We start from the raw sequence: 20,376 nt of genomic DNA, 5'->3' as shown, positions 1-20,376 counted from the left end.
GCTGTGCATATGTGCAGGGTAAACGCAAGCAGTGTGTCTGCTCTGCCCCCCAAATAGCCACAGGCCATTTTAAAGAGCCTCTGGCCCCTCAGTCACTGGCCTACTAGTTAATTGCCACATGGACTTCGTGACACATGGGCAGATAATATGACATTTTCAGTTTCTGTCACTAGCAAACGCCATGGCGTTGCTTGCACTAGTTGCTAAGAAGCTGTCAGAAACCATTAGCAGCTGGCTAAAGTTGCCCTATGGCATTTCCTCATGGCATCAGCAAAACAAGCATAAATCACCCAGCGGAGCCTCCCGCTATACTAATGAGGCTGTAAGCTTGTTTATGGACTAGCATCATTTCTATGATTATTTCCACCTTTTCAGTTTGCCTTCATTTGGCGGCAGGAGAAGTCAACTTCAGGAACGGAGTTGCTGCTGACATTTTACAAATGCGGTTCGTAGCTGCTACCGTGTGGCTGGTCAGTGGTGCTTCAAGTTTGTTTAGTGATCTTTAAAAAGAGGAAAAGGGGGGGCAGGGGAGGAGGAGGGGTGTTCTCTGGAGACCTCACAGAGGTGAGTGTATCGAGTTGCAAAGTAGATGGAAATACTAAAATCCACAATTGACCATTTAGATTCCTCTCTGTGGTTTCAGTCTTTATGAGATCAATTTTCCATTTAAAAGGAGTGGAAGAGGTTAAACAATTTATAAAAGTCAACGAAAGCCTTTGCTCTTAGGATAGCCGGGTGCTTTCTTATCCTCTCCCTGCCTTTCACTTTCTCTAACTTGTGTTGGACGGGGCCAGGGTTTATTGTTTTAGGCTTTTCTGAACATGCACCAGTATTTACACTGGATTGAAAGCATTTGCTTCCAATGAAAATCTTGTCTTAGATTACAGCCCAGCAGTGTAATTTCCCTCCCAGATGGGAGTAAAGTAGCAGTATTTGCCTAAAAACAGTAGGAAGAACAAACTGTGCATTAAGCCAAGGCTGTTTTTGGCTTGAGCTAATGATGTAACAGAAACCTTTTATTTGGGATAGGTCACTGCCAGGGATTGAAGGAGGTGATCTGGCTCACGCTTGAAAGGTTTCTCCATTGTATCTACATAAGTCTTCACTTAAAAAATCCTGTTCCTAATGCTTCTGCTTTCATACAGCAGAAATAAACAGGAAAGGTTCTGGGGAGTGTTATAGGTGGAATGCAGAAAGCTTTTCCTCCCCTAATGGAGGATATAATTCAGGTGCCCCGGAGGCATGCTTTCAGGAATTCTCTTGCCCGAGGTAATGGGAAGCTAAGGCTGCTTGAAGGCCTTGATTATCTATTGATGCACAAAGCTGGAAAAAAAAAGTCATCTCCCTTGGATTATAGTAGATATTTCCATAAATTATCAATGAGTCCTCCTCCCGTCAGGCATGAGGCGATGCCTTCTAAATTAATCTGAAGGGGGTTTGAAATGAGGATAGAGTGTATTTAAAAAAAAATGGGGGTGTGGGGGGGAAAGGGTGGGTGGACGATTGCAGGGAGGTGGTGAAAGGCAGTGTCATTAGGTTAGAAGCTTTTCATTTTTAATCAATGAATGCGTAATACTTTTCCTTGTTTGCCTCTTGCAGACAGAAAGTGGATTAGCCCGTGGAATTTTAAATGCTGTTGAGTTGTTTCCTTTGCTCATGTTTCTTTTATGAATTATTATTTTATATGGTGAATTGCTTCTCTGTATAAAAGCCCTTTTTTACATACTGGGCTTTCAAAGAATTTGTCGGATATTTGATTTCTTCATAAAAATCTTGTTTGTTTCTATAACTACCCAAGGTTACCATTTCATTAAAGGCACAGACCAAGTCATAAGGACAATTATAAATTTTTCACGGTCAGTAAGGTACTAAAAATATAAAACTAATAATAACAACCTTTTTTTGGTGCTGAAAGATGTTTAACAAATCATAATTTTGACCATCTACATTTAAAAAAATTTTTTTTTTAAATTTTTATTCCTAACAGAGATAGTTTTTATTCAGCCCAATTCAGGTTACTTTCTTGATCATTCTTACCTGGGGGTGTAAAAAACACTTGCCTAATAACATCACAACTCCATGTTGCTACAAATACAGTGTCAGGATATGCTGTTCAATCCACATGCAGAGAATGCAAAGAGTTATTTGCTATGTGGACTTGATAATAAACTGCTTTCAGGTTTTGAAACAAAAATTGCATGCAAGTTGGCCAGGCACTGCAACTTTTGTTTTCCTTTCATCGGTAGCCCGTCAGCCCAGACCCAAGTTGGCTGCTACACAGTTATGTCTTCCTGTAGATATGTTGCTAATGTGATGAGAACCATCTGAGACCTTCTCTGCATTAAGGAAATTCATTCTGGATCAGTTGGTGTTTAACAGGAGCAGACACCTAGTACGGATATGCACACTGGCACAGCGCAGGGTGTTAATTCCTATGGTGTATGTCAAATTGGTACCTACTTATTCCAGTATGAATTTCTTTAGGCTGGGAAGGTGGGAGGCCAGTTAGCTACTCACCTGCCATCAAAAAGTCAGGGGAAGTTGAACATCTATAAAAGACTGAATATAAGCGATGTCCTGATCCTCTGGTTATTTCTGAATTTGGGGAGAGAATATGATGTTGCAAGAGAGCTGCATTCACCCTGCTTTTTGAATCCCAGAGTGGGTCGGGCACCCAGCTTCACACATGTCCTGGGGACAGGACACCGTCGATACTTCCCTAATTGCCGTCTTGGCCAAAGCGGCTGATTGGGGTGAATTTTTGGAAAGTGACCTAATGTGAAGAAAAGCCACTGTTTCCACCTTTGCAAGCTGGATGCTTGCAAAAAAAATATTTTGTTTTCTTTTCTTAAAGCACTTTTTGTTTTGGGTTACAGTGCTGAATCCAGTGGCAGAAATGGTCACACTGTCCTTCAGGATAAACCATAATGGGGCCAACACAGTCCTTGGACCGTCCCTCTCCCGGTGTCTCTTCCCCCCCATCCCCCCAACCTCTGGTGAATTACGGTGTTAAAGAATTTATACCTCATTGAAATATTCATGCAGTTTATACCCAAAGCCAGGCTTCGGCTGAAGTATATAAAGGTAGCATAAGTCAAAATTTGATTCACTATATTTACAGGTGACGGCTTGGACAACAGTGTAGCTTCCCCCAGCACAGGTGATGATGATGATCCAGATAAGGACAAAAAGCGACATAAAAAGCGTGGCATCTTTCCCAAAGTAGCCACAAATATCATGAGGGCATGGCTGTTCCAGCATCTAACAGTAAGTGAACTCTAGATCACATATGCAAAATAAAACATGGAAAATGTCATAGTTGTAGTAGTCGTAGAAAGCAAAAAATACATATGATGTTACTGACAGGCAGCTCAGGGAACTTTTCCAAGCAGAGTTGTTCTTGTTGTTGCCTCATTTGCTAGATGCCAGAGGAAGAGCACGGAGCATATGTTTTTATGGTTTTGGGGGGGGGGGTTTGTGTGTGTTGTTTTTAGGTGGGGTTTTTTGGGTCGTTTGGTTGTGGTTTTTTTTGGTTCAAGTCGCAGTTGTTAATAGGACGTCACTACAAAGTGTGACTAAGCTTATACTAATAACCTCGGAGACCTATCCTGCCCCGCTGCTCACACAGCTGCAGCTTCCCTTAGCTGAGAGCAGCATTTGGCCCCTGGTTCTGTGCTCCAGAAAACCACAGAAAATAATCAGGGAGATTAAAAACAAAGCAAAAAGCAAACAAAGACCTTATTCAGATGTTTGTCAGCAATCATCAGAAGCTTCATGATGAAAGGTCTGAATGTATCTGGTTTAATAGCAAAGTATAATTTTTTTCTTGGAGATGTTCTCATTCCCAGAGTGTAAGTTACCCCTGTATTTAATGTTATAAAGGGGTAGGAGGATGCGCAGCTCTTTCTTTTGCCACAGCTACCTGTATTGGTTTTTTTATTCCTGGGATTAGAAATCAAAGCTCTGGACAGGTGTGGAGGGTTAAGCTGGATGCTGGAGCTTCTTTCAAGGCTTTATATTGTCTACCACACCTTCTAACCTCAGCATTTAGAAAAGTGTTTCCAATGCCATTCTCCTTTTTCATCAAATTGTGGTGATCTGCCACCGTGTTTTCATCCACCGAGGGGATGTGGGCCTTCAGCCCTAGGTTTTCTGGCTGAGCTTTTCTGTGCCAGGAGGATAAGGGTCAGGCGAGGGGTGCTGGGGGTCCGCAGGTGGTAGTGAAGAATGGCTCTTGCCTCTAATCCCAGTGGTTGACTCTCTCCCTTGCCTCTGGTTAGGGTCAGGATGAAACCAGAAGCCAGCCAGCTTGCCCAGCCCCAGTGGGAGCCCTGCCAAGGGTATACTTGTAGACTGGAGGAAGCTCTCACGCACATCGCCCCTCTGTCCCCCACTGAGCCAAGAAACCAGATATCTGCCGTGACTCTTGTCAGCACAGGGATCAGGTGGGGAATCCTGCCCTGCGCGGTCCTGAGTTGCTATGAATGAACCTTCATGCTGGAGCACTATTCCTTCAAGGCCAGCGAGGGCCGTGGATATCTCCAAGCTAATCTCTCTGGTAGACACTACATCAGCCATGCCCCAGCTTTGCCAGCCCCTTTGCCCTATCCCTGGTGCAGTCAGCACATCAATTCCAAACACTAAGGTCCTGTTTGGTTTTGGCGGCTCCCTAATTCTAGGTCCTCACCCAAGATGAGCTGACACTTGGTGTCTCACTGCAGGTGGATGTGAGGTTAAGGACAAAATGGTCCAGGGATGCTATGCCAGCAGCGATGCTCACACCAGCCTTACGCAGCTGGTTTAGGTTCTGGTTTGAGGAGATGCCCTGGAAGCTCTGCAGTCAGGGCAAGGCACACCAGGGGACACTGAGCAACTGCATGGCAGTCCCTGTAACTCCCAGCTGAGGAATTACGAATTAAGTAGTATATATTACTATTAATATTTTTCCCTGGAAGTGACCTGTTGCTCTGTTTGTGCCAGTAAATTAAATATCGCCCAGGCCCAGGCATAGGAACATGATGGTCTATCCTGTTAAACCTATTTATCCTGTTATCCAGCATGCTTTTAGCCTGGGCCAGCTACTACCCTCCGAACCCATTCCTGAGAACATGGCAGAAGCCAGCAGAGGTGACTCCCAAAAGACCTCATGGCAGGAGCCACCCTGTGTTGAGTGTTTAACTCTATGGCCTAGGGCTGACCCTGCAGCTGGCTTCATGCAGTCTCAGGACCAGAGAATGGACCCTATCACGGTTTTGTCTAGATTAGGTGTAGGGGGCAAGTGGCTTTTCACTCTTCTGCTGTGTGGTAATGGTGTGCAAAAGAGAAGATGAGAGTGCCTGTGGAGCTTGCTGCAGTGCTGGTAGCCGCCCCTGGGAGACAACACCTGGACATCTGCTTGTAACGTGGTTTCTTCTTCTGGAAGGTTCAAATACAGAAAGAACCTCCTCAGGAGCTATGCAATTAAGCTGGTGCATTTTCTACCTTGCAGCACTGAGCTAAAGCTTGCTTTAAAAATCCACCATCCCCTGTGCAGATCCAACCCAGTCAGAGGAGGCATGAAGATTTATTGCAGCACTGCTTTCTCTTCTTCTGGCAGCATCATGGTAGTTCCAGCCTTGTTTGATCAGTTCAGTAAAGCAGAATTGGTTTACCCAGTCCAGCTTTCTCCAGCTAGGATCTTCAGACAGACCTTTCAAATCCACTCTAGGTGGGGTTGTGGACAGTTTCCCCAAATCAAAACAGGTCTGGACAACACTGTAGGTGCTTCCAAGCATGTGTTTCAGCTGGGAGTGCTCTCGTTGGAGTGAGAAGGCACCAGAGAACTCATGCATCCAGAAGAGCAGTGGGTCTTCTTATGTGGAAGAAGATGTCCTCCAGGCAAGCATGTTGATATGATTAGAGAGTCAACACTACAGTTGGTGCTAGAGCAATATAACATGTTGACAAGCTGATTGGTGTCCTGTCCTCTCTGCAAAAAAAAACCCAGGCCCAAATCACAGCTGCAGTCAGAGCTGAGGAGTAGGTGAGAGGTGAGGGACATGAGAGCCTAAAGGAATTAAGACTCCAGTTCATTTATGAGGATGTCTGGGCCTCATGACTGATCTTGTAATCCTACACACTGGCACAACAGTGTACCCAGCTGGGCTCCTTGCTGTGGGACAGAGGACATCCTGAGGAGTGGTCAGCTGAGGAAACTAGAGACCCCACTTTGTTTGTTTGTTTGTTTGTTTGTTATTAGTGAATTTGGTCTTTCCTAGGGTGGACACAAGGTCCCTCCCTAAGGCAGAAGGAGGGAAAAGATAGGGAGGTGGTTCTGTTCAGGCAGGGGACATGTCAGGGCAGGTGATACCTCCCTTTTGCCCCCAGCGCTTAACCTGCCTTCACTTTCCTGTCTGGAAAATGTCAGGGAAGAATAGAGCAGCGGTTAAGTGCGAAATCCAGCATCCTCTTGACCACTTGTGCTTCCTAATCGGGGCTTTGAAAAGCCCTCCTTTTCAAAGGCAGCTTTTTTTTTTTCCCCTCACAATTGTAATATTAATATATATCAGTGGCATGGAATTAAACAAAATAAACAGTAATTACTGTGTCTGTCATGCTAATGATTAACGGTTGGCAAGATTTAAAATAAGTGATGCACTAATATAATCTTTTAAAAGTATATAGGCTGGTTTAATTCCTTCTATTCAGTTACTCCATCTCCAAGAGTATTAAGTCTTCCTCTGTGTACTGACTTAATTTCCTAAGGTTTGTCCCTAAGTTCTGTTTCTCACGAGAAACAAGAGGAAATTCTTTTTTTCTTTATTGAAGAAAAAAAAATGCAAGGCCATAGCCTCTCTGCTTGTTGAAGTGTTTGGGCAATAGTTCCCACTCAGTGTCATGCTGCAGCCCTCCATTATTTTGACTGATGTGCAGAACTGAGTTGACTTATGCCCAAAGGGTAGACAAGCGCTGTCCTCTGCGGATGCAGGCAGTATGCTCTGAAACACTGCAGGGGATAAATTCATCCAAATTGCCCTTTTTTTTTCTTCCCCTTGGAATAATAACAATAACAACAAAAAAAAAATCAGCTAAAACAATAGCAAAGTGGTGATCAGACTTACAGTTAGGACTTTGCAGGATTTATTGTTAACTATTTGCTATTCTGACTTAATTTTGATTAAATGGCTGGGTTGGAAGAGCTGCCCACATTAGCCGTTAGTTAGGCAAAACGTAGCTGTGGATCTTCTTGAAATTTTTGATGGTAGATTACAACACCAGCATGTAGATTTTGAGGTTTGTGAAATCTGTTGTTAGGATTTTGCTATAAATTTGAAGTGAAAGGAATGTCCTATTACTGGGGGAGGGGGGGAGGGGAAGAAAAAGGCTACAAATAGTTTGGTGAAGCTGTGAGGACATCCCTAAAGTATGAAAGTTGAGCCAAAAATGAGCAGAGGTTTGTGGCATCAGATGAACACCGAATGCCATGGCAGGGTCTTGAGGAGGGACTGGGGTGAACCAGTCCTGTGCTGGAGCTGGGCTCCAGAAAGTTGCCCGACGGATAATTTCAGGGTGTGCTGCAGCACAGCAATGTTGTGCATGCCCTCTTTTTTTTTTTTTTTTTTTTTTAAATTATTGCTTGGATCACTTAGCATTCAGGGTTCATCTCTCACCACCATTTTTCAAGCAGATCTCCTCACTGTAATGTATAGCCCTCAGCAGGGATTGCAAAATAAGGGAAAAGCTTGGAGGAAGGGAAGAGAAAGGAAAAAAAGAATCTTGCCTACAACCAGATCTGTGTAAATTTAATTGTGGCAACAGGATTAGTTTCTTATTCAACCCGTACTAGGCTTTAGTCCCAGCAATGGTACCCTTTGGTTCAAAACTGAAGAAAGGAGTTTGAGGGGTGTCTTTTCAAGTGTTTTGTTTGCTCATTGTGAATTCTCTGCATCCCTTAAATCCAGCTGAATTTTAAAAGTTGAGATTCAAACCTCATTTTGGGGATTATGCGATGTAATTGGTTTGTTATATGATGAGTATTTGATGATCTTCATGTTCATCATCTAATCAGGCAAAAAAAGCCATAAAATTATAATCCCAAAAGATGTTTAATAACAATTTAAATTATTGAAGGCTTTATTTAAGCACATTAGGGGATTATAAACTACTTTTTTTTTTAATGGTGCCAAGAGGTAGATTCAAGGACTTCAAACACCTTTTAAAAAACAAATTGCCATGATTTAAAAAAAAATGAATGGGCCAAGGATTTCTTTAATGTAAATCCCATAATTTAATCATTATTTTTAACTGCTTTAAAACAATTTCCTTAAGAGGTTAAATCTTACTGAAATGGGAGACTGAGCAGAAAGTAAAAGACGTAGGTGAAACATGTTGACTTTACAGTAAAAGTGTAAGGGTTTTTTTATTATGTATCTTGATTTTGAAGCTTCATTGATCACCTGATGCCATTCTATTAAACAAGAAAACTTGTAATAAGCAATCTATTTAGCAATGCTGTTTTTTGTATTAAAAAAATTTGTTGGAGGTGGGTATTTGAAGGAGGCACTTTATATCTGCATCTAGCTGAGAAAAATAGTCCCCATCGCTTTAAGCATGTTATTCTGATAGAAAAACACTATTACACTGCTTAACTCTATAAGATTTATGAGTGAATATTTTACAGGCTAGCAATTTTTTAAGGTTGAAGCAAGTGGATTTCAAGTCTTCTCTCATCCCTCCATGGTTATGAGATACGGCCTTGGGAGGAGCATGGGGTTAATTTGGCTCCCTGCCCCTACTCTTGTGCAGGATGCTAGTCTGGTTTTGGAAAGGAATATAGTGAAAGAGCAGATGGGTACAAAACTAAGCTGCTGAAAACATAAAAAGGGGAAATAATTGGCTAAAACAGCGAGGATTTTCTTTGCTCTCCTCTTGACAGGGTTTGAAAGCATTACAACAAAACAACCCCACTGAAAGTGCAACTTAAAATGACTCTCCATCTTGCACCAACTGATACTTGCTCTGCAAAATGCCAGAGGGCTCCTGGAGCTCATCGTGTAACAGGGGTCATATTTCCATATATTGGACTCAGAATGGGGGCGGTGTCCCCCTTTATCCCAAATACACACGTCTCCTCTTTCACTTGATTTTATTGTGGGCAGAGCTGTAAAAATCTTTCTTCCACATCTGCAAGAATTCTTAGGGCCAGCTGTCCCAAATTCCTGGGAAAAGCCAGGCGTTTTTAGCTTGCCTTTGGTCATCCATGCACTGCCATCCCCTCAGCTGGGAAGCTGGGAGCCAGGGCTGCTCCTGCTCCAAGCAGCAGAAAGACTTGACAGAGCGGCAAGCAAAAGCATCCATCGTTGATTGGTGCAAGTAACCCACCATGAGGGTCCTCAGCTCCCTTCTGCTGGTGGAGGTGCTGTGGCAGTCATCTTCAACAGGAGAAAATGGGAAATATTATTATGGGAGAAGATAATTATTCCAAGGCTCTGTCAGAATTTAATTGAGAGCTCCAGAAAGAAGGACAAACAGGATTTAGGTAACTTGGTTTGAATTAACTTCTTAACCCTTCAGCCCTCCCAGAGTTTGATGGAGGACACTGACTGTCAAAACCTTCAGCATTTTCTTTAGTCTTCCTCAAATGTGTTGCTTTGACCTGCTGTCCAGCCTCCAAGGGTTGGTCCATTTTCTAGTGTGGGTGAATTTTGCCATTTTTAAAGAGAACTGCTGTTTTCTTGGGAAGATACCCTTGGCAATGCTGCTATTGCTTCAGTTTCATGGTTTCTCGGAAAACGTTTGCCTCATGTACTGGGATCTCATGCTGTCCTATAGATTATTTAAGTTACCAGCTGTGGGCTGTGCCAGAAACCTTCCAGTTTTAGACCAGAAAGGAAAAATATAGTGTGCTTTAGTCAATTGGTTCAAGAAAACTGGATTCCTTATGTAGGCTATTCTCATGTTCTGAAGATTGGTGTTGTTACAGCATCTGGTTTGTCAGATCTGTGATTCAGTCTTGTGTCTGATGAAGACAGCCATTGTGTTGTCTTAAATTATATGGTACAAAGCACCTCATCCTGAGCTCCTTGCGGGTCTTGGGAGTAACAGTGGTCCAGGGAAGTATTTTGGTTGAAATCAGAAGGTAACCAGCAGCGTGGGATAGATTTTAGAGAGAGTGTGTATGTTCCGAAGCAGCTATCTTATCTTTTTCACAGTTTCCCCCAATTTCCACCTTGGAGGCACTGTTGTAGCAATGTGGAGGCCACCAGCACATTAAAGAACTTGAATTATTTGGAAGCTGCTAAAACACATTAGCATTTACACACCAGAAGAATTTCACATCTGAGTAGAAGCGAGGGAATACTGAAAAGTTGAAACATGATAAACGTTAATTCAGATGTTAAATTACACTTGCTCTGGTTGTGCTAGAACTTCTTTTGTTTGCATAAATATTCTGGGAAATGAGTTTACCAGTAAGTATGTTTGCAGTAATAAGAATTTTTAAGTCAACAGTAAATGCTTTGCTTTCTTCTCCACCCTCTCCTTTCTTTTTGTATTTGCAGCTGTGGTATTTTGCATGTGCAACTTCATTTTTGAAATTAGCCTCCTCCAGTCAAGGCACAGAAACGTGTTACGTGACATACTGTCTTCCTGCAGTCAAAGCAGATGTGCAAAATTCAAGTATCGCATTTTGAAAGGGGAGAGGGGGGCGGAAAAAGTCTGACCACCAATTTGTAAATCTGGAAGAACCCATGGAAATATTTTGGCAAATAATTTGCAATACTAAGTAGACCAAAGGCAACAACAGTATCTTGGCAAGCAGTTGGTGAGCAGGAAATGAGGATAAATTCGTGGGCTCAGTTGTTCGTTATTAGTTGTTTATTTAGCTTGTCCTCTAACACAGTTGCTACAAAAGAGCCTATGTTGATTTTCAGATATGCTTATGTATATAAGTGCTAGTGTTAATTTTTTATTGGCAACCTCCTAACTCTTGAAGGAGTTTCACAGCACACCAGTGTAATCTAGTGAGTGACTTAATCAGATCAGGTAAGTGCCAAAATATGAGGCACCAAACCAGTTGGGCGCATATCTGATGAGATGTGTTAATCTGCGGTGTAAGATAAGCTGCCTTTCAAATAGGGTCACATTTGGAAGTGGTACATCAAGTTGTGTAAGATGCATTCCCTTCCTCTGGCATAGAGTATCCTACATCTGTTTGCATGAACTTAGCCTTTGCCTGAATGAACCCGAAACAGTGATATTGCTGTGAAAATAGTCTGTCTGTTGCTCCAGGACAGGCGTGAGAAGTGAGTTGGTTTTCTACCCATTTTAAGTTTTTTTTTTTTCCCTTTTCCTGCATTTACCTTCAGTGAAACACAATCTGCCCTGTTATAGCTTACACATTTTTTCTTGTTGCGTATATTCAAGGAGCCCTAATTCCTAATATTAACTGGTTATGTTTACTCTCTTCCCATCAAAAATTACCCACAGAAACCTTTTCTTGTGGAATGGAATTTTTTTTTTGTTGATGCAAGTTTAAAATTTCCATGGACAATGCCATCCTTTCCCCCAAAATGCTCAGCCAAACATCCATTTTTCAATATATGAACAAACATATTGGTCAGACTCACCTTTGCACTTCCAGCTCCTCACCCTGTAACCTACAGCAATGCTAAATATATGAGTAGAGAGAAGGTAAGTAGGCAGAAAAGAATTTAAGTTAATATGTAGTTATCTAATTTACCTCGCTTTTTGCATCATTGCCTCATTTAGACCCACAGTATTTAGTAGAGTACTCGTTTCACTTCAGTGGTGGGCCATCATTTTAATAAGACAAGGCCTGGGAGACTTACCACTGCATCTTCTGCTTTATGAACCAGAAACTTCTGCCCAGAAAATACTTCTCAGATTTTAGGTATAGCATGATTATTCCTTTCCTGGCTACTGGTTGACCTTTTCTAATCCAACCTGTACAGCATAAGACATTTTGGAAGTATTTAAAAAACAAAACAAAACAGAAACATAAAACACCACAAAACCCCTCTTTTTTCCACTATGATGCTCTGTACTAGTGATGCAAAAAGGGAGGTAGTCACATTAGTGACACTAAAGCATCACTTGAGTCACACTAGTAAAATCAAGGACCTGTTAATGATATAAGTGTGTTTTTCAAGGACTTTCTTTGAACTCAGAGGGAAAATGGTGGGATTCTGCCTTAGGTGACTTGCTCCATTCATCACCTAAAGTCAACTTTGAAGTGAAACTCTTCTTTCTAGACAACCTATATTCATATCAACCAGAGCTTTTGGGGTCCCTAGGTGATATTTTTGGGAATGTAAATGCCATATTGTATGAATCTGGCTAATTAATAGATTTGTTGTTGGCAAAACTCTACTTATTTGCCAGGAACTTTGTGCTGATGTGGGAGTTGCACTGTGCTTGCGTGGAATGGCAACGAGGTTAAACCCTTGATTTTGTTGTCAAAACCTGAGTTGGGTCTGTTGGTGCAGCAGGTTGTAAACCCCGGAGGGTCGTGAGCTGCCGTTGGGGGCAGAATAATTTTGAAGCTGGTAATAACCAGAATCTTAGGATTCTTATGAACAAAATGCAATTTTAGTAATGTTTTCATAAACAGCAGTAATGGCAGCATTTTAGTAAACAGTGGCATTAGTTGCATCAAAATTGCACCACATTGGCTTTTAAATTACTCCACCTGTCTGTATGAATAGGATTTTCAATGTTGAGGCACACAGACAGCTGCTGCTAATGTTTTTTTTTCCTCCGTGTGCAGATAATGCTGGCAAATCTGTAGCCATCAAGGCCTGGTTTCTGATGTAGAACAGTACCTGACCTACTGGCTTTGGTGCTACAATAGGAACAGCTTTAATTACTAATGGCCGTGTTTTAGTTTTGTACTTGTTGATGTAAAAAATGTCATCTTAGAGTGGCGTAACCTCAGGTTCACTTCCACCAGCGATGTTACACTGGCTGCAATTATTTTCAAAATAATTTGTGTTCCTCAGTGGCAGCTTAAAACCCTGCCTTGTTAGCACTTAGATAATTAGCAGGGGTCTGGCCCTCCTGGTCCTTCTGCCCCCAAGCCCCGCTGGTTCCCCTGCACCTCCGAGGGCCGTACCAGGATGAAATAGGAATTGCTCTTACAAATCCCACTCAATTTATTTGTAGGACCATCCCTCCCTCATATAAGGCGGTGTAATACTCAGGAGTTCGTGGGCCAAATTCTGCCTGGGTTGTTCCACATTAAACCCCCCCAGAAGCTGGAGGGGTTCTGTGGAGGCAAAGTGCGGGCACGCTGGTGTTAGGGCCTCGTCTTGCTGGTTATTAACTAAAGGATGCCATGTTGGCTAATAAGGCTGATGTGCTGCTTGGTGCCGTTTCACTGGGGTTGAGTTTGGCTGGGGTGATCCGGTTACCAGCCTTGTGCCGGGCTTTAAAAGGGTTAAAGGCGATAATGGTGCCATTAAAAATCCAGCTTGCCAATGAGCTATTTTGTGCGAATGGTATAAATATAAGATACACTTGTCTGGCTCATTTGCAAGCATTCTTTTTGACTTCTTTTGCACAACTGGTGTTTTTGTGTTTAATTTAACAAGAAATGAGTAGTAAATGAAAGCTGCTGCCTGAAATCCCACTGTGAGGGTGTTTTGCACTTGGCTCCCCAGTGAAAAGGCAATTTGTGAAATTATGTGATAGAGTAATTAGATGAAGCCAGGGCTTCTGATTGTTGCCATGCTTATGTGGTAAAGGTTTGCTGGCGGGGGGGGGGGGGGGGGGGGAGGGATTATTACCCTGGCAAGTTGGCTCAAAGCTTCTTCATTTATTTGTAAACAGAATATTTAGTGACCGCATAGGAAGTAGCTGTAATCACCAGCTCGTAAAGAAACCACAGCAGAGCTTTTGGATTTTTACAGAGTGCTCATGTAAAATTTAAGCTGGGAGGCAGAATCCCTGTTAATGTAATTAGGATCTAATTTACCACCCTTTGCACACAGATGTAATAATGTCTAGATATTTATTCTATCTTTAAGCACGTTACATATACCTCAGTGCAGCAGTTACTGAACAGAAACAGGTGTGAGCACTTTCCGGATTCATTTTTACACTGTAAACACACAGCGATTTAAGGGGAAATATTTACCAAAAAAAATGAGGGGAAAGAATGTCTGCAAATGAGGCAGTAATGGACAGTTGCCCTTTATGTACGGATGGATTTCTCAATGGTTAAGTAAATTAAAGCAAATGCTAGAAAAATCAATAGGCTTGCAGAGTCTTGGTTGTGCCTCATAGACTTCAGGACAGAATGACAGATGTGGTGCATATGACCCATTTAAGTATTAATGCTTGGGAAATTGCCTCTGCGTGCAAGGTTATAGGCCTAGGAATATTGTTATATTAAATTACAGACAATAATATTTTAAAGTATATATGGAATTTATATGTTTCAGTTTAGTTGTTCTTCAGCGTTACATTTGTCCTGGAAGATTAGTTGCATAGTTGTTTCTCTGGAACGGTAAATCAGGTTTAAAAATGTTCAGGCAGTGAACGGTCTTTCCTGGGCTGCCGCGGACCGGCGAGCATGTTGCACGCTATGGGGATAACGGTGAACGTGTTAAATAAGAGCCATGTAGCCAATGTGTTCACTAGCAAATGTAGCATATAAGCGAGTCTAAATTAAATATCATTAAAATGTGGCTTTCTAAATGGTGGGAGGGTTTGCGTGATACATAGAATCACTGTTAAATCAGGTTGTTCTGTATGACTAAACACAAAGTAAAATATGAAGTGCGTGGTCAAGATGAACTAAGTAAGGTAACCACCAAGTCAAATATTTCTCACCATCTTCTGCACGCACCACGATTGGAAGGGGTGACTTTGCATGGGTGGAATGAGTAAAAACGTGCAGAAATTCTCCCAAAATAGAGATGTTATGATTAATCCAATCAGGCAGATGAGCTCTAGATGAGTTAGTGTTTGCCATCTCTGATTTCTGTCATTTCTAGCCATACTTCCATCAAGGCAGAGGGGAAGGAGACCAAGTTAATTGTCTCTTTGTGGCATTTCTGGCAAGAGGACTGTGAAAATAGCTGGGACCCCTGATTTCGGTGTTGGCGTGGAGACAGAGCAGCGTGTTTGCCGTGCTTGCTGTCGGTGACAGCCCAGCATACCTTGCCAGTTATCCTGACTTCACCCCAAACGCCTGTTTCTGTGAAGGGAGTGGCGGATGTATTTTGTATACAACTCCTGTGTTTAATATGGAAGGGAGCTTGAGACTTTCACAATAACATTCCTATTCCGTGCTGAAGGCCTTGCATGGAAAGTGTCGTCATTTTCCTTTCAAACATTAATTTTCATGTTTTACTGCCATTTGTGTAACAGATTTTTTTCCCTTTTTTTTTGTTGTTGTTTGTTTCTTGATCATCTCTGATATTTTAAGTTTGGGTACCACTGTCTCCTTTCTGGTTCCTCCTTTCCACGCTTTTCTCTTCCTTTTCCCTAAAGCATGAAAACTCGCTGGGGAATAAAATGAAGCATCTCCATGGGGTATGAGTGCTGCATGCTGCTACTGGGAGCGCTGGTGAAATTATGACATTGCAGAAGGGCAGGTTATTACTTTTGGGCCCATTGAGGACGTATTTGCGTATTGAGGCTGGATGAGAGCGACTAGTGCTGAAGGCTGTCAGGCTGGGGCTGAGTGATGACAGACCCTTGTCATTTGCCAGCATCCAGCTTCATTGCTATGGTGACAATATGCAGCGATGGAAGTTGCTGCTGAGGGTTGGACAGCATCCTCCACAGTTGCTGTAGCCGGCAGCATCTTTGCGACAGCATGTTTGAGCTGCTGATGGCCCTGGGTGTCAGAGCAGCACCAAATCTCTAATGACAGAAACTGCACACAGGTTTTTGGGTACATGGGGAAATTGCTTCTGGCACCATCGCCAGCCTCAGCAACTTCTTGTGTTGGTGACAAAAATTGTCTTCACCTGTTTTAGTCATTTTTATGTCCCTCATGGTGGATTTCCTTGATTTATTTTGTCTGACAGAAGCTAGGATATATTCTGTGTTTACAGCCTGGCACTTACCTGTGTGGCAGCATGGGATGGCCATGGTCCTCCTCCCGCCGCACGTAAAACAAACATATTAATCAGCATTTAGGTGATGACCGCTTTCGTTAAATATACATGCAAGGGGCCCCAGTGAACAGGCTCTTTTGTTCCCGGCCAAACCAGGAGGGATCAAAGGTCAGCAGGAATCCAGAAGCCATCAGTCAGGGCGGGTTTTGCTGGATCCCGGGGCTGTCGGCTCCATAGTCACCCCTGGCAACCTGGGCGGCCACCTGCTTGCCCTCCCCACCGCCTGGCGCAGAAGCAGAGCATCCACTCTCCCAGTCACCATAAAAAGATGCTGACATAAAGTCAGCATTCAAAATACAGCACAAGCATCGCCGTGCACCTCTTTGTTAGCAAGGTCATTTGAGAGCGAGATTAGAAAAAAGATACGTTGGCTTTGTAGCAATCGTTGTGCAGTGTTCTCTTTAGGATGTATTTTAAGGCTGCAAATTCATTTTTGGTTTAGCGTCAAATGGCAACTCGGAAAGAAGCAGCAACATGCTCCTGAAACATGCTTCTACACTTTTGAATATAAAAGTTCAATTAAAAAAAATTTCTGGTATGGCATTTGTTCCATTTGAGCGGATCAGTTTATTCCCCCCCCCCCCCCCCCCCCCCCCCCCGGTGGTAAAGCACAATTGGCAGTAATCAGTTTATCCTTATTAGAAGCCATGGTAAAAGGCGTAGTTGCTGAGTCAGTTCACTCCGTTTACTTCCCCTATTGAGCCTTAATGTGTCCCAGTCCCCACCCCTTACAGTGAAAACATAATCCATTATAGGGCTGACAGGAGCCTGGGACTCGGTGTAAGTTGCTCCTTGGGGTCATTCATCTTGCACCAAAAAAACTGGCACTCAGCAACATTCATCACTTCCCCCTATCTAAAATGATTGAGTAAACAGTGGGGTGAATTATCAGAGGGGGGGAAAAAGGGGAAAATTAGTCTGAATATGTCAGGGGCAACTTTGGGCTCATATGGCAGGAGAAATAGAGCCATCAGCTGACATGAGCTTCCCACCACAGTTTAATATTGCTGCTGAAGCTGGAGGGAGGCTCAGTTATCCTTCAGCCAGATGCCTTATGGAGCTGCTTTCTCATGGCCTGACCTGCAAGAGCTTTTTTATTTTGGCACCCATGCTGGAAAAGCAGCTTCAACACTGGAAAAGCAGGTTCAGCGCTGCTGCTGTGGAGGTGTGCTGGGTGCCTGACCCTCTGTCAGCTCTTTAGGGTGAAATTTCAACGCTACTCAGTTTGCTCCAGTCTGCTCCCACAATATGTATATTTGTTCCAAACACCCTGAATCCCCTCTGGTGAGAAATATTTCAGTGCAGGATCTTCATTCTTAAATGGCAAACCTTTTTCTTCAAAACCTCCAGAAACACAAAAGCATGGAATAAAATGTGCTTTGTTACCATCACCTCCCCTCCCAGTGAAACAAAGCAAAAAAGCCTGGCCAGCTGAGCAAATCTGAACATCAAAACCTCGAACTTGGGGGTTATTAAAATTTTCAAAGTTATCTTGGGGAAAAAAAGAAGGACTCTGCTTCCCTTTGCCCCAAAATATAATGCAGTCATGATAAGGCAGGAGAAATTCCCTTAGCTGTACACCTGGCTTGTTTTTACGCCCAGTACTGTGGTTAGATGGTTGTCTAAATAAACAGAGATTAGGTGGAGGGCTTTATCTCAAAGCTGGCACTGGTTATCACACCGCTTCCTCCCACTCCCTCCCTCTGATTGTAAGTTGTATAAGAAGTCTTAGCAAGCATAACTTACAGCCGATAACCTTTGAATGTTAGTTCAAGGAAGCTGTGCCATAGTAACAACAACAACAAAAAAAATCACGCAAACTCCATCACAGCTTATTCAAATGAGCGGTAATTTGACTGTAACACTGATTTAAAAGAAGAAATACTTGGTGAGCTTTTTGCTCCAAGAGCTCTATTTGAGTTTGGCCTGATCGATAATTTTAATATTTGAACAGTAGTAAAAGATGCCAGGAATGAACTTGTGTTTGTTCTTCAAATCATCTCTCTACTGGGGATCTTATTTTTAACTTGCTTTAACAAAGGGAAGCTGTAAAGTTTCATTTGCACAAATTGCTCCAGCCCTGCAGCTGGGGGTTGAATTGATCTTGATGCAGTCCCGGAAGAAGCCACTGTTGACATTTGCATTTGATGGTAAATTTTTTTAATATATACACACATATATAATTTTTTATATTTTTATATATATATCTGTGTATATGTGTGTGTATATATACCTGCATGCAGTACACAAAAAGAGGCTGCCAGGTAACGGGCTGCTTATGGCCCTCCATAAAAGCAAACAAGCAAATTCCTTGTCGTTCTGCATGGGCATGAAATAAAAATACGCCTTTTTCCGAGCATATCTTGGGGTACTGATGGGTGACATGCAACATGCAAAGAGAAGGAGAAAGGTCTTTGGGGTCCTTGCAACATGCCTTCCAAAAACAAACCAAACACACACCAGGGAGAGGAGGGAGGGGGAAGGCATCCACATGCTACCGCAAGGCAATGTCATCACAATGTTGGGAAGCCAACTCACAGAGAGCGGGTGAGCGCGGGCATCTCTGCCCTTGTCGTTCAGATTACCGCAGTGCCACGCGCCCAGTTACACAATGCGTAGAGGCGAGGGTTATTTCTAGGACAGATAATTGAACATTAATACTCGTTGACATTGTCGTAGGAATGATATGTCAAGCTGACAGGGCCTATGTGGTTACATCTGCTGATCGGCTGCAGACGAAGGCGATGTTTGGCAGATCAGACCCGGGGCCTTGCTGCTGCTGAGCCAGGCATGATACAGCCATTAATCATGAGCTACCATCTTGGGCTACCTTCCCTAAAATAGTGGTCAGGTCCCTGCTTTTGGGGGTAGAAGGCGTAGTTTACAAAACTACATGGATCGCCATATGTGCACACACACCTCTGCCTGCGTACAGATGTATATACATGTATAAAACGTATTAAACAAGAGCATCCTTAATGCTGCATACGCATGAATGCTGCTGTTGTCTGAAACAACTGTTTTCAATCTACTACCGTAAAAATAAAAGAAAGTGGAGTAGATGAGAAGTTCTTCAGAAGGATTAAAACCATGATCAAGTGTGATGAGGTGTTTCTGATTATCTCTAGCTTAGGAATTAACTGACATAAAAATGGTAGCAGAATTAGCATCTTTTTTTTTTTTTTTTTTTTAGCATCTTTTTTGTGTGTCTCCTGGATGTCAACAGACCCTTCAAGACAGCCTGCTATAGATAAAGTAGTTACATTGCAGTCACTCTTGTCCCTTCCCAGCCAAAATCCCACAAACAATGCCTTTCAATATCATTTTATAACAAGTATTTCTACAGCCAGACTTTACTGCACAAGTGATTGTTCAGAGGAACGAGGATCAGACAGAAAACAATTACAGGGGCCTCTGACACCAGAGTCAGTTCTGCTTTCTTAAAATAGGGCTAAACATCATGTTTGTAATGTCTCACATATAGTTTGGCTCTGCATAAAATGCTACAAAATAGGGCCCTTGAGAACATCCATTATCACATTTTGATTAACATCACAGATTTTAAAAATCCCAGTTGCACCAAAGCCATGAAATAAAGCTTTCATCTGTAAAGATCTAGTTTTTCTTTTTTATTAAAATAAATGAAGTCATTAAACAAAATATATGCATATAATAGTCAAGTTCATAATTTTGTATCATCAAAATTATAAATTTGACTTTTTTTTAATTGGAGCAGTCATCTTAGAAAGGTTCATGTATGAAACAAGATCAAATGTGCCTGGTTGCTCTTTCCTACTCTTTGACTTGTTAGTGGTGACATTTTTTTGGTCTTTAGCTACTTTCATTTAGGTCTTTCTAAAAGAAATGTGAAGTTTTGTTCAGAAAGGAGCGGGAAGCAGAGAGGGGGATTTTGAGCTTGCTATTGAAAAAATTAATTGATTAGATGTTATTATCCTTGCGGATTATTAATGGCCGTCACTTCATAAATGTGCTGAAAGCAACATGCCATCTCAATGCTTTTGATTCCAAATACGTTGATTGTCTCTTTTATGGTAGTATCTGTGGAGGTATATGCATGTGCTTGATGTGTCCAGACCTCAAAGGAGACCAGGAGGAGAGGATGGTGGGGGGTGTTCAGGCAGGGGGTGGGGTGGGTGCTGGCTTCTTGTAGCTGGCTCTCTTCAGATTTTTTAAGAGCCCCTTCCAAAAATGTCTGTCCTGGCCTCGTCTAGCCATTATCCTGAGAAAG

The 20,376-nt window shown here is 42.4% G+C and overlaps 1 protein-coding gene across 3 annotated transcripts in view; it reads left to right on the top strand.

Annotated features, from left to right (window-relative positions):
* Nucleotides 1–20,376, top strand: part of MEIS1 (Meis homeobox 1) — a 109,590-nt gene that overhangs the window by 54,299 nt on the left and 34,915 nt on the right. For all 3 annotated transcript variants that reach the window (XM_064446650.1, XM_064446649.1, XM_064446651.1), the window contains one exon: nt 3,122–3,267. In XM_064446650.1, the coding sequence (XP_064302720.1) occupies nt 3,122–3,267 (146 nt within the window). The remainder of the gene's footprint in view (nt 1–3,121; nt 3,268–20,376) is intronic.

Source organism: Phalacrocorax carbo, chromosome 3, assembly GCF_963921805.1.
Source record: "Phalacrocorax carbo chromosome 3, bPhaCar2.1, whole genome shotgun sequence".
NCBI lineage: Eukaryota > Metazoa > Chordata > Aves > Suliformes > Phalacrocoracidae > Phalacrocorax > Phalacrocorax carbo.
Note: the sequence above shows the minus strand (reverse complement) of the source record. Positions and strands in the feature narration are given on the sequence as shown.